At 43.9% G+C, this 14,716-nt stretch overlaps 1 protein-coding gene across 1 annotated transcript; it reads right to left on the reverse strand.

Annotated features, from left to right (window-relative positions):
* Positions 1–283: 283 nt before the first annotated feature.
* TMEM9B (TMEM9 domain family member B) lies at positions 284–8,753 on the reverse strand. Its single transcript, XM_083863508.1, has 5 exons — positions 8,632–8,753; positions 6,880–6,971; positions 5,081–5,189; positions 4,059–4,193; positions 284–1,453 (listed from the first exon to the last, which is right to left on the reverse strand). Exons 1-5 carry the CDS (start codon positions 8,707–8,709, stop codon positions 1,298–1,300), a joined length of 570 nt encoding a protein of 189 aa, XP_083719634.1. The 5' UTR covers positions 8,710–8,753; the 3' UTR covers positions 284–1,297.
* Positions 8,754–14,716: the final 5,963 nt, after the last annotated feature.

A 14,716-nucleotide genomic window follows, 5' to 3' on the forward strand; every position in this document is an offset into this window, starting at 1 on the left:
GCAAGCCAAAACTGCCCCCAGAAACAGTATTCTTTCATATACCACTCCCATCCACACTGGAACTGAAAAGTGTCACACAATAATGCAACTACATATGTACAGCTACCTCTGAGTCAGGGATTAAAAACTTCTTTCAATTAACAATTTGATGAGCCTTTCTTTACCTAATCACTGAACAAGTGCATATTTCTCCTCTGAAGCATTTTTAGATGAGTACTTTCATAGATGGAATTTACATGCAGCATAATGAGGGAGAAAAATGATGACAAACTGGTAATGCAGATCCATTTTTCAAAAATCAGTTTTATCTTTAATTGTTACATTCCAAAGGGGATATATGAAAGTTAGTCATCTAGCAACTGTATAACCTCTGAAGAGAGATGAATACAGAGTCACAGATAAAAAAATACACCCAACTCCCAAGACGACAGGTGCTAGAGAAAGTATGTGCCTTATACCATCAATCCAGACAAATGCAGGAAGATTTTTATAATAAATATTTCATCATATACTAACTCCTGAGACTTTACCCATGAAAAGAAAGGGAAAGATTTTTTTAAGAGCTATCATACACCTACAATATATTAAGCTATTAAAGCAAAATAGAACAAAATGTCAACACTGTCTTGAATGTGCACTGCATTTGAATTTATCTACATCACAGTACTTGAAATATGCAGATCCAGAAGTCAGTGTCCACTTATGTTTTGCCTTAAATCTGCAGACATCACTTGCCATACAAGCATCTTGAAAGTACTAGTGCAAGAAACCAAATGATGAACACAGCCAGCAGGGTTTCATTCTGAGACCAAAACTACACTGCAAGACTTTGATTTCCAGTACCTAGCATCAATCAGCAGAAAATCCAAGAATATTTACAAAAGGTCTTTACATAAAGTGATTCGTGAGTTGTAAGTAATTACTGTGTTCCCAGGTACTTTTTAACCACATAAACAGCAGAGAGAAATATATAGTTAAAAACCACCATAAAGTCACAACTGTAAATAATGTACCACAGTGGCAACCCCAGGTATCTTAGGGTTTATTTTCTTTTCAGTTTTGTTAGTAAAAGCCATTTGAAAACGTAAAGATTTATGCTTTTGGTTAACTAATCTGTTTAAATCGCTTCCACTCTAGTACATTCCTTCAAGGTTCAAACACTTGTTTAATTTGTTTTCTTTTAAAATCAATAACAAATCATTCAAGAAAACTCTTCTGGATTGGCAGGATCGGGAAGACTTCTGTCAGCTCTCTCCACTAGTCCAGGTGCCCGGAGCTCCTTTTCCCTGAGGCCCCCTTAGCTGAGCACGACGTGGCGGTCGAAGACGGACTTGCGCTGCTCCTGCACCTGGAGCTTCCAGCGCTGCTGGGCGTACTCCACCTTGTTGAGCACGTTGGCGCGGCTCCGCGAGCGCGCCAGCACGTCGTGGGCGTTGGCAAAGGGCTGGTGGTCCTGCAACGGAAAAAACCCACTGTTACTCCCCACAGCTTCCAGAACAAGAGGCTTTTATGTCCGCAGGATGTGGGGCTTGGGGTGGTTTTGTAGGGGTTTTTTTTAAGGTGAATGAGATGTTCCAACAAGCTGGCCAGTAACAACGACCAAGCAAGTTTTTGAATTGTTGGAACTGAACTTCAATTTCTCATTCACAGGAACTTCCACAGATTTTCCAAACAGATCCCACTGCATTGTACCATCAATTGCCTGAGGCCCAGAAGACACCATGCTGAGCTGCAGGATCAGATCCACAGTCTTGCATCCATTTGCAGCCCAGAGAACACCCAGACACCCCCATCACTGTGGTGAATGCACTTCACAACTGAATTAGGGTCAGTTCCCTGCTAGCTCCTGTCCATTTCCTTCCAGGCAGCTCAGGATGTTCACACACAGCTTCTATATCAAACCAACACACTCTGGTGTTTACCAAACTAAGCCTATTGTGCTGAGCTGTCTGAAAGCACAGTGTCAATACAGCTGTTTAAGTGACAGAGCTCAACAAGAACCCAGTGCTTGTTTAACGTTTACTCTGTTTTCCAAAAGTACCTGCAAGGCTTTATTTTCTGCTAGCAAATACAGCCAAGTTATAAACAGTAAGAGTTGGAACTGAACTTATTTGGCTATTAAACTGTTTGGACAAAGTCATGCTGTTAAAGCTACATCAGATATGCAATGCATAATGAAAAATAACATAATTACATCCTATATTAAATAACTGTCTTTTTGTATCCCTACATTTCACATTCCTTTTTTTCCAGAACACTTTTGAAGACATTTAGATTAATGGATACTTTGTGATATGACCATGCAGAGCAGCTCAATGTCAGCTGTGCACAGATTATCATCAATGATACCTATTGAAATGATTGATAGAAGTCCCAAAGCCACAATGAGTACTAAAAAAATACGCTCATAGAGAACAAGAAACAATCCCTGATCAAAAGAGCTATCATCTCATCATAAAAAGTTATACAATTGGATGTACCTAGAACAGGCATTCAACAGGAGACTGGCCACTTCATTCACAGGGGAAAAAATTATAATAGCAACACATTGTTTGCTACTGTAAAATACATGGTGGGAGAACACGGGGCAGTCTGGCCTTCCTGACAAACAAGATTCTCAGCTCCAAGGATACTGTCAATTTCTATGTAGACAATAAGGGGAAAAAAGAATTTAACAGGAAAGAGGACTACAGAAGTGGCTTACATTCATCAGTTGCCACTGTCACCAATGGGAAACTAGAAAGAGTGAACAAACTGCCTTGGAACTCAGCCACAAAATCCATGGACATAGTATTTTTGAAGTGGGACAAGAGTATCTCAAGAACTTGCAAGAGGGAAGGCAAGAATGGGGATAATTTATAAGGGACCTTAAACTATGTTATGTTCACAGAACAGCTACAGCAAAACATAACATTGGTTAAGATGGATCCAGACTTTGAGATAAATTCATTCTGCAGTTTACCTAAACTCTGCCATAGGACTCACTTCACTTCTTCTACCTACAGTCAAAAGACTAACTCACATTCAAAGGCATTAAGATAACTTGCCTAAACTATAATTTTTTCTGAGATATAGCACACAGCACAAGCTCGCTTAATTCAAGTAGGAGCTGCCCAATTTGCTATGAGAATGTACACAGAGGAAGAATCATTCAAATACTTCCTTTAAAAAAAACAACAATAACAAAAACCCTCAACCCAATCCTCCTCGAGGTGACTGGAAAAATCTTATGTTGTCAATACAAAGACAGTTGAAACATGTCTACATGTAATACACAGGAACGTTCAGAAACAGTGGGACAATCATCAGCCATCTGCACTTAAAAAGGTGTTTCTGTTTGTTAAGGGGATATTTAAGTACTCAAAATTAAGCATTTCCCTAGATAGTGGTTTTTATCAGCTGTGCTTTATGTACCTTGATTTCATAACAAAAATATGTGATTGTTGCCTACTGCTAGAGACTGGAAAGGCCAGTAATGACAGGAAACTGTGTCACTACTGGACTACTCCCCTGGTCCCAAAAAAAGCTCTTATGTTCTGTTAGAATATACTGTCACATTTTGATTTCTGGCTGTAATACTAAGAAATTATTTCAGCATTCATCACTAGTCTGTTTCATTACAGCAATTTCTTCTTGAAGTTTTAGCATCAAGAAACTCAAACTGGAACAACAGAAGGTGCAACCCCCATACTTTCTTTCTGTAGAGAGCAATCGAAGCAGTAAGCACTTCCCATAAAAATGATCACTGGCAAGACTAGATCATTAACTCTTAAAACGTTGTACTCCTGTATATTCTTACCTCCATTCCTACACTGTTTCTTCTCTGTGAAAACAATCTTAGAGCTGTAAAACTGAAGCAGTTCTCACTACTTTCCAGCCCAGTGAAAAATGAGAGAATGGCTTCACAGAAGTCATCACACACCTTTCTTTTCCTCTCCCAGCAGGAAAAGCATCTACACTGCCTGGCAAAAAGAGCTGCTCACCCCAAATCATTATTTATCAATCAACCACCCCAACCTTTATGCCAACCAAGTGCAGAAAGACTCTGGTGAACTCACCCCAATGTCTTCATCACTTTGTATGAGCTGTGAATGTCCGAGGAGACGCCTCTTCAGGATAGGTTCCACCAGGGTAAGGTACACCATGTACAGAAGAAGCAGGCCCAAAATGGACAGGTATATGATGATTGTCACCTAGATAATGCAAGCACAGTTTGTGCCAAGATTGTGACATATTCTCCCCAGTCTCACAACAGGCAGCAAGGACAAAAAGATGAGTACAGGCAAAGTTTGATCTTTGGTAGTGTTACCAGATGATTTAAAAGCCAGAAAGAAAGGAAAACTAACAAACTACAACATGGTATTAGAAGGGTTTAGGGCAGCTTGAAACAATGAGACCTTGCAAAGAATCTTAGGCTATGTAGCTTAAAACAATTCAGTGTTACAACTCTCACTTGCACCAAGACAACTGTTCAGCCTGGCCATTAAACAGGTGACAAATCTGGGGCATCACCCAGTGATCTCCCATTGTCTAGTACAGACCTGCATTCAGTCAGCAACCAAAACAGGAAGGCAAAAAAACCCCAACAAATTTCTAAAATCCCAAAATAAAGTAGTCTGGGTTGTCAAAAAACAAAAGACATACTGCAGTCTATCCACAGCAGTCCAGGCCTCAGTGGTTCCAATGGGACAAGAATGTGAAGAGCACAGAAAGCATCAGTTAGAACAAACATGGATAAAGAAAATTTATAGTAAGAAAGTAAGGCAGCTGTATAGTGAGAGGCCCTCTGAAATAATAAGGAAAACAAAGCCCAAAGCTTGACAAAATGTCTTAGAACACTCAGAACTTTAGTAAGGTGTAAAGTCTGATCTCAAAAGTGGAGATCTTCAATAAAGGGTCTCAGGTTCACTTCTTCAGCTAAAGTTTGATGCTACTGTCACTGCTCAAGATTGTGAACAACTGCTATGAAAAAGTTACTGCCTTAGAACAGCTTTCCGTTTAAAAATAGCATTTCTCTAATAGACATATTTACTAAACAGTTTAAGTCTTTAATATATGCCAAGAGAATTACACTGCTTACCTTAATTGTGACTGAGCTTCTCTCCTCATATTTGCACTCACAACGTAAACAATAAGCTTCTACATCAGGTCCAGGGACAGGCATAGGCTCCACCACATGGAGACAATCACTGAGGAAACACAGAAACTGCCCAGTCAGTTTTGAGCTGGCTTCAGCTGAGCTTTTCCACTCTGCTCCAGCAGATGAGAAGCTCAGCTACTTAAGTTCAGTTGTTGTAAACTGCAGGTACAAATAAATCACTGTGCCACAGTTATGTCACTTAAATGAGAAATTCAGCTACCGACAAGCTGCTAAACCAGTTTTAAGATCTTCCTAACTCAATACAGTGTCTTCATATTCCAGTGAAAGTATTAAAGCTGTTAGCAGAACAAGCCCAAGGATATGAATCCACCACAAACGCATCACTTGACACTGACATCATGGATAAAAGTAAATTTCAGCTACTAATTCCACTTCTTTCTTCACCATACTCAAAAGAGCCTTATTCCACCCTTTCACTGTCTGAAGGCAGATTAGCCTCTCTTTTGACATTCATGAACTGAATTTCTTTTTTTCTCATCATCACAAGGTACAAACATTGGGGGAGAAAAAAAAAAAAAAAAAAAAGGAAGACAGATAGGTTGTTTCTCTAAGCAGCAAGACAGTGAATAAAGAGCATTCAGCTTTCAGCAGAAGCATTTGACTTAAAACATTACCAAATGTAAGTCAGTCCCCTGTGGAAAAGTGTGGCTGACAACACTATGGGCACTCTGTAGCACAGCATTCAAATCCAGCTCCCAACAACTTATGTAATGTGGGTTTTTCTGCTGACTCAGGCTGTTATTCAGAGTTCAGACCCCCAGGGGCCCTGCAGAGCACTGACAGAACCACAATCCTGCTTCACCTTTCTCCTGGTTACCTCAGTGTTGGCAGAGTCAGCAGCAGGTAGTGAAACAGAAGGCCTGAAGTGACAGCAGCAGCCTGGGACTCAACACTTTACTGGGGTAAATTACAGGGCTGCAAACACTCAGCCAGGCACCAGCTCATCTCTTCTGTCTTCTCTTACTTCTTCTTCATAGCTGCAACTGCTGAGTGCCACCTCACAGCCCCTGGACGGGAGTGGAGGGTTTATTTTTCTCATCTATATGAAAGCAGAACTACATTTTCCTCTGTGGAAGAATGCAGCATTCAAGTTACAAAAATCAAAAATACATGCCAGGTACAACCTGTGCAATTGCTGTTGCTATAACTGAAAGCTTCCATCAATGCACTGCCCAGGCACTGCAGAAATCTTGTATGTTGGTTAAGTACAGTAGTAAGTCTGTTACTGAGAATATAAGGAATATTAATATCAGCATTTTTTCTTCCCCAAGTTGCTAAAAAGTGCAAAATATCCTGGAACCTCAAAAACTCCAGAAAAAACAGTTCCTAAATGATAGGATGGTTTTCAAGAGTAGAGAAAGCAAAGACAATGCTCCCAAGTCCCAGTTCCAGGTTTGTGCTCCCTTGCCTTTACACCATTCCAAGTCACTGGATTCAAAATACATCAATTTCTTCCCTTCTACTACTTCCAAGTCTAAACAAACAAACATGCAAGCAAGCAAACCAAAACAGAAGGCAGGGCAAACACTATGGGGTTTAAGCCTTGTCCCTTGCTAGAGCTGAATTCTGGAGTACTTTTGAAAGAAAAGCTCCAGTAAGTCATGAAAATGCTCTGCTTTGTCCTGGCACCACCACAGGAGATTCATCCATAATCACCACAGAACAAGTCTTTAACCAGTAAGATTTATTATCATTTTGCATGTGCCACACACACTCACCAGTCCTTCTGTGAGACATTTTTGTTGTAAATATGGCCTGAATGGTCCTTGTAAGGAGGGCAGATGCATTTACACCGGACATCCTCAGAATTCTAAAAGTGAAGTAAACAACATGCTTAGAACAAACTGTCACAAGGCTTAGAACAAACTGTCATAAGCTACTGCATCATTTATATTATCAGGGATACAGAAGACATTCTTCACATAAGACTTGAAATATTTAACACAAATTACTTGCAAGTATCTTTGAACAGTCTTACTCAGGACTTCCTATATGTTTAAGAACAACCCTTCAGAATTACTGAGTAAAGCAATCTGTCAAGTAACACTACTATTTGAGATAGAAACACGTTCTTGAAGGAAAAAAAATGGAGTTTAAGCTCATTCCTCTTCCTAAGAAAAACCACACATGCAGAAATTGCTGATGTTGATTACTCAACTGTTCAGCTTAAGAAAACAGCTGCTTAACAGATACAGTGATGATCTTAAAGGGAATGAAAGAATTCTAAGCTTATTTTAGCAAACAGTAAGAGACAAAGGATAAAGGTGGCTTATCTGAAGTTCAAGGCAATTTCTAGAGGCAATTACAAAAGAATGTGTGAACAAGTATTGCTAATGAACTCTGGCACTGAACAGCCAAGCCAGAGGAACACTGATGGGCACAGGTCAGCTGGAAAACCCTGACTGCACTAGCACAGAACCACAGCAAGGTTTGGGCTGGAAGGGACCCTAAAGATTATCCAGTTCCACAGGCAGGGACCACTAGAACAGGCTGCCCAAAGCCCCACCCAAGGTGTCCTGGAACACAGCCAGGGTTGGGGCATCCACAACTTCTCTGGGCAATCTGTGCCAGTTCCTCACCACCCTCACAGGGCAGACCTTCCTCCTGATATCCTATCTAAACTACCCTCTTTCAGTGTAAAACTTTGTCCTGACACCACACGCCGATGTAACCAGTTCTTCTTCACCTCTCTTACAGATTCCAGGTACTGGGAGGATTTCAGGGACTGCAATTAGGCCACTCCGGAGCCTCCTCTTCTCCAGACTAAATCAACAATCCCAATTCCCTCAGCCTTCCCTCACAGGAGAGGTGCTGCAGCCCTGGGATCACTCTCATGGCCTCCTCTGGATTTGCTCCAGCAGCTCCATGTCCCTCCTGTCCTGGGGAGCCAGAGCTGGTGCAGCACTGCAGGGGGGTCTCAGGAGAGGAATATAAACACACTCCACGTACCGCACTCTCTACATCACAGAGAGGTCAAACCGCAGATTAACATAAAAAATGAGAAAACTCTGAGGTATTCGAAGAAAGTTCAAAGGCGGGCACTGTGACTGCAGCACACACGGTGTTGTTCCCCGCCTGCCACAGGGAACGACGGCACCAGTCCCAAATATTAACCCGGCGGGGCCGAGAGCAGAGCGCCTGCACTGCACCGGCCCTGGCTACCTCGGGACCAGCAGCCCCATCCCCACCCGCAGTCCCGTGTGTCGGTGTCCCCGGGCACGGCGGCATCGAGGGCTCCAGGGGAGCGCAGGAACCGGGGCTGGCGCCGAGGCCGGGCCCCGCTCCTCCGCCCAGCGGGACAGGGCAGCGCCCGCACCAAACCACGGGCTCCGGCCTTCCCCTGTAGTCGGCCGGGAAGGCGGAACCACCCGCGGGAACCGAGCGCCCGGCCGGGGCGACGCACAGAGAGAGGGAGGGCCCGGTACCGGGAGCACCACCGTGACCGGTGTCCCCCCCCGCGCCCCGCTCACCTTGGCCTCGGCGCCCAGCCCCGCCAGTGCGGCCAGCAGCAGCAGCACGGAGCAGAGGCGCGCCCCAGGGGCCGCCATGTCGGGCCCCGCCGCTCTGTGGCCGCTTTACCGCCGCTCGTCGCCGCCGGGCCGCCGCCGGGCCGCCGCCGCCATCACTTCCGCCCGCCGCCGCCCTCACGTGGGGCGCCGTCCGCTCCGCACGTAGCGGCGTCCCCGCGGGAACGGCGGCGCCACACCATGGTTCCGGGGCGCTGGCCGGCCGGCACTAAAATATTCCTGGAATCGTGGAATCGTCAGGGTTGGAAGAGGCTTCCAAAATCATCCAATCCAACCACCAATCCAGCACTGCAGCCACTAGACCATATCACCCGATGCCAAATCCAGAAACCTCTGGAACGTCTCTAGGGATAGCGACTCCACCACCTCCCTGGGCGCCCCATTCCAATGTCTGACCACGCTGACAGCGAAAAAATTTCCTGGTATCTAATCTGAATATCTCCTGTCGCAGCTTAAGGCCATTTCTTCGAGTCCTGTCACCGCAGGCAGGGCAGAAAAGACCAGCCCCCGCTCAGTGCTCCCCCTTTCAGGCAGGTGTAGAGAGTGATGAGGCCTGCCCTGAGCCTCCCCTTCTCCAGGCTGAACAAACACATCTCCCTCAGCCGTTCCTCATAAGATGTATTTTCCAAGCCTTTCAGGAGCCTTGTTACTCTCCTCTGGACACGCTTTAGTATCGACATGTCCCTTTTTTAAAGAGAGGTAGGGCTGACTGGCCTGTAGGTCCCCCAGTCTTGGCCCTATTGGAGTGGGTTAGAAGAGATTATTAGTACCACCCTAAATGAGGTGTGTGAGCAGCATATGATCCAGTCCTTACACATCTGAACACACAGTTACATAAATCTTATAGACATCTATAGACATCAATCTTATAGACATCAATCTATAGCATTTTATAGACAGCTGTGACTCAGCCCTTTTACTCCTTCTCCTCCTTTTTCATACACTCTGTCCTTCTTGCAGCCGTCCCTGTACCAGAAGGGATCCTACATGAAAAGTGGAAAAGGAACTCTTTACAAGAGCAGGTAGTGACAGGAGAAGGGGAATGGTTTCAGGCTGAGAGTAGGTTTGGATGAGATATTAGGAAGAAATTCTTTACTGTGAAAGCATTGAGAGACTGGCACACATTGTTCAGAGAACCTGTGGATGCCCCATCCTTGATAGTGTTCAAGGCCACATTGAATGGAGCTCTGAGCAGCCTGGTCTAGTCGAAGGTGTCCCTTCCCATGGCAGTGGCATTGCAACTAGGAGGATCTTTAAGGTCCCTTCCAACCAAAACCATTCCACAATTCCATTGTTCTCTGTCTAAACTCCCAAGCAGCAAAACTGTACATGGCCAAAAGTTGCTGTGTTTTCCCTCTCCCTCCCCAGCCCCCACTGGCTGGCTGTAATTTCATAATCCTTTATATTCAGCAGACTTTTCAACTCTGCTCTTCACTCCTTCCTAATACAATAGGTTGTGTAATACCAGCAGTGCATCAGACATCTCGGGAAAGGAGCTCGAGTTACTATGGAAACACAAAATACCTTTATTTAAAATTCAGGGGAAATTGCCAGCAGACTGTAATGAGCCTACATCAGGTTTCAGCCTTAGCCAAACAATTTGTCTATTTAATGACTGTATCTGCAATGGAAGTGTTCTGAAGCGTGAAGGTGGCTCTGTGTCTTCCCTACCACCCACAGCCACAGTCTACGATGGGCAGATTGACTGCTGAGTTGAAAAACATGCTGAATCTTTAGAAAAACACAGATCACATTTTGAGCTGAAGTAAACAATACGCAGTTTCAGAGGCATTGCTGCCTTTGAGTTTGGTGTAGGAAAAGAGAGCCTGATAAACTAATTTTTTAACCCATTCAGAGAGTTCTGATGCGCAGGTAATAAATGTGCTCCTATTTAAGTGGCTGGAACAGCCTTTGGGACCTTCAAGCCCAGTCTTGGAGCTTCCTCAAAGCCAGGAACACCAGAAAAAAAAAAAAAAAAGAAACAGGAACTTGTGAGACACAGGCTCTTTACCTCCTGCAGGAGGTAAAAGTTACTTCTTCCAGAAGCTGAGTCCATTCTTCCCCTAGAAAACAATGATAAGTGATTAGATAAGCAAAGCTCCTGGATGAATTATTAAGAAAAGAACACTGGGAGTTTCTGTCTTAACACTTAGATTTTTTTTCAGTTTTGTTTCATTTTTTAAATGTATTTGTCAGCACACCAGTATCAGAAGCAATACTGTTAAACTACAGTGTGAAAAAAGGAGGAAAGACAGCTAAAAATTGTATACAAATTTGATTTTAAGGAATTTATTAAATGACTGCCATGACTATAATTGCTTTCCAGCTTGTTAATCTTCCAGAAGGGCTGAAGATGTTTTTCATCTTCAAGAGAGCTCTCACTGGATTATTGGCGAAGTCTGAGCTTTAGTGGCAGCAGGCTGCTCCCTGCACTAACTCCTGGACCAATCCTCTCCAAGTTAATGGAGCTGAGCTCTCTCATCTAGTTTGCTTTTTAAAAATTACATACACCCTCCTTTAACAACAAGATTTGTTTGAGGGTTGTAACTATACACTGGCCTCTCTAAGCTAAGCCTTGCACTTTGCTGTCAGTGTGCTGTGTTGAATTACAGTTTTGTGGTTGCTCTCATGTTTGTCTCCATTATGAATACTCACACACCAAGTGCCCCCAAGAGCTGCTGGCAATGTCTTTGATCATTCAAAGGCTTTGCCTCTGAGGCTGTGGGGAGGGGGCAGCCCTGGTCCCCCCAGCCATGGAGGGGTGAGCAGGAGGTGCATCCCCCTGAGCTACTGGGGCTGGCCTGAGCAGGGCTCCTGGGAACAAGAACCAAGGCTGTGTATCTCTAAGCATTGGGCAGGGCAGCTGCTCCAGGGCCACATCTTTCCTGCTCAGTCATCTTACAAAAATAGTTCATAAAGAGCTTTATATTTCCAGGCACTCTATGTGCAGAGTGAGGTCCTGCATTTCCTTTCCTGTTGCAGGAGCCTTCCCAAAGCCACATGGTCTCTGTAGCCAACAGTGCACTAAGCTGTGCCTCTGCTCCTCCTTACTGTGCTGCACTGATTCACATGTGAATATGAGTCTTTTAAAAGCTTTTCTCTGCAAAGTACTGAGGTAATTTATGCTCACTGGTAATTACACTGGACTCTGCTGTGCTGTGTCAAAAAATTGGCATAGGGCTGCTTCACACGCTGCAGCTGAACAGTCACGGGGTGGATGTTCCTCAGGGCAGGTAGGGATAGATGCTATTCACCATCATTTAAATCATCCACATTATGATTATTTTTACTAATGCAAATTACCATCTTTTTTATGTCACTTTAGCCTATTCACATTCAGAACTTGCCTGCTTCCCTTTGTTTTCCCAGCTGAGAAAATCTTTTCATTATCAACAATGATATAAAAGAAAAATCTGAGGGGATTATGTAAATAAGTGATTGAATCAGCACTTCTGCACTTATTGCCGACATGAAAGTGATGTGACATTTGCACAGAAGAAAAACAAAGTAAATGCAGATTTATTTTATTTTTTTGTCCGTTTCCTATGTTCAGTTAAGAATTAAAATTATGGCAGCGCTTGTTGCCACAGCAGCCTTTACTTAGCAAAGAAACATAGGAAGGGATTAATTATAATGTCGCTTGCTCTAGGCTAATAAGAAATTCTCCTTTCAGCAGATTGGTCATCAACATCCATCTGAATAAGTTCTGTCTCTGATATTGCAGCCCTTCAAATAAACAGCACAGTTTTGTCTCATGGATTTCTGTTTGGGGCCAAAACCCCAGTGGCTGGGTTCCGGTCTAGCTGCTATTCTGGCCTCATGGTCTTTGATCTCTGGAGAATACAAAGAGAAATCAATGCCAATGGGCTGGATGGGGTACAAGGTTTACAATAAAAGCAAGCTCTCAGAATCTGGCTCATCTCAGGGACCCATTACATTACAGTAATGCAATGTAATGGCTCGTGGCTTCCTTCCATAACCGAGGCATTATTTTGCAATCTGCTGTCAGGAGTTACATAAAGCCTTTCACAGCAGAAATGCATGCATATGGAAAGGGCAAGCTGCGCAAACTGTTTACCTCTGTATTTCTATATCTGTATTGATATTTATGATATGAAGCAAATGGAGGGAAGTGCTGAAAGAGCCGTGCATTCATTTTATCTTTCTGTCTCAGTGAATCCACTCCTGTCTTTTCTGCAGGCTGTAAGAGTTCAAGGTCCCTCTCTGTTAATGCAAGGTCAGTCAGGGCTCTCACACACTGCAGCAGCTGAATCTCCACATCACATACATGGGGAGCATGCCCCGTTCTGCATATGGCTTCAATTTGTGACATATGTCATGCCTCTTATCAGTGCAATTCCTGCTGCATGTCCCTTCCTTCAGCAAAGGACACATCCTGCAAATACAAGGAACAGCAGCTTGTAGGTGAGATAGGGTCTTGATCTCTTTAATCACGATCCTGAAGTCCACAACTCCACTGGCTTCATCCCTTGCAGCATGAAGAACAGCTTCTGCATTTGTTTGTTTAATCCTAAATTTATAAATAGCCTCTGCCAGCCCTGACCCAGCAAGACCTCAGATGCCCTGCATATATTGCTCATGGGAGAGACAAGGTCAGTGCTGCTCCACACACTTTTCTGCTCCTTGTTCTACCCCAGAGAGCTTTTGCTAGCAGCACAGAGGCAAACATGCCCAAAAAGGAGCCACAGTTTCTTCCTCATACAGAGTAATCCACAAGGATTACTCTAATATATTCATGCTTCCTGTTTTATATTCAAAGGGATCAGCACTAGAAGTCACTGTGAATCCAGAATGTGCTCTACCCAGAGCCAGCCATTTCATTCCAATCTTTTCTTCAGCCTGCATGGAAACACCATAACCAGGGAGAGAGAGGTTAAAGGCAAGGTAAAATTATGTTTATGATACAACTCCAAGTGTTTTTGTGGCAAAGTTTATCATTACTTGCCTCAAAATTGTTGCTAAGCAGAAGGGCTTTCAATGACCTCAACAAGCAAACTGGGAACCCCTCCATGCTTTGGCTCCATTTTCTTCCCTTGCCTGCTATTTTGGTCACTTTTCCAAAGCACAGATCAAGCAAGCCCTGGCTGGCTGCGGGCCCCTCATTCACACTTAGTGTGGATAGGAAATGAGGAGTGTTCACTCAGCACCTCGCTGGCCTGGGCCAGCAGCAGCAATGCAGTCACTCTGCAGATGCCTGCTTTAATTAGGAGATCTTTACTTTGCCAGCAGACCTGGGCAAAGCAAGATGAAAGCTTGGAGGCAATGAATTGCGTTTCACTCTTTTTTCTGTTAGCATTTTCAACCTTTGTCAGACCTTTTCTTACCTTTTGCATTTAATTCTAATTACGCTGGTCTCTGTGGTGCAACATTAACAGTATTCTTTTTCTTTCAGATACATATTCCTAATAATTGAAAGAGCAGGGATCTCTGTGTTCTTCTTTATACAGGAAACCATTCACTACCATTGTTTGTGCCTAGCAACCACAGTATCCTACAAAGTATTTCTTATAAAGAAAATTCCAACAATTCCACATACATAGAGCTGCATAGAGAACATAAGCTGCATTCAAAGACAGCATTGTGCAAGGTGAGTCTGATACTTCAGATGACCACAAATATTGACACTATGGCAATATTTTATATTCTGAGCTTGCCCACCATGTTGATGTACTTGCTGACCTAGATCAACCCTTTGTCTGCTGCCATTAACCATTATGGGTGCCAGGTTCACAGGCAGTTAAAATGTGCACAAACACGGCATAAAGTCCTCCACTCAGATCAGGAGTGACACCACTTTGGCACAAAGGGAGATCCTGGCCTTTGCATTTCATTCCGATTCAATCTCTGCCAGAGACAACCCTAGAGCTGGCTCTACCACTGCTGCAAACAGCATCGATTTTGTGCCTGTGTGGAGGATGCGGAGCAGCGCTGCCCTACTTGCTCTGTTCCCATGACAACGCCCTGCAAAGCAGCTCCTTCGAGCTTCCCCCTGCCTGCCTCATCGCAC

Source organism: Zosterops lateralis (genome assembly GCF_965231275.1).
Source record: "Zosterops lateralis genome assembly, chromosome: 6".
NCBI lineage: Eukaryota > Metazoa > Chordata > Aves > Passeriformes > Zosteropidae > Zosterops > Zosterops lateralis.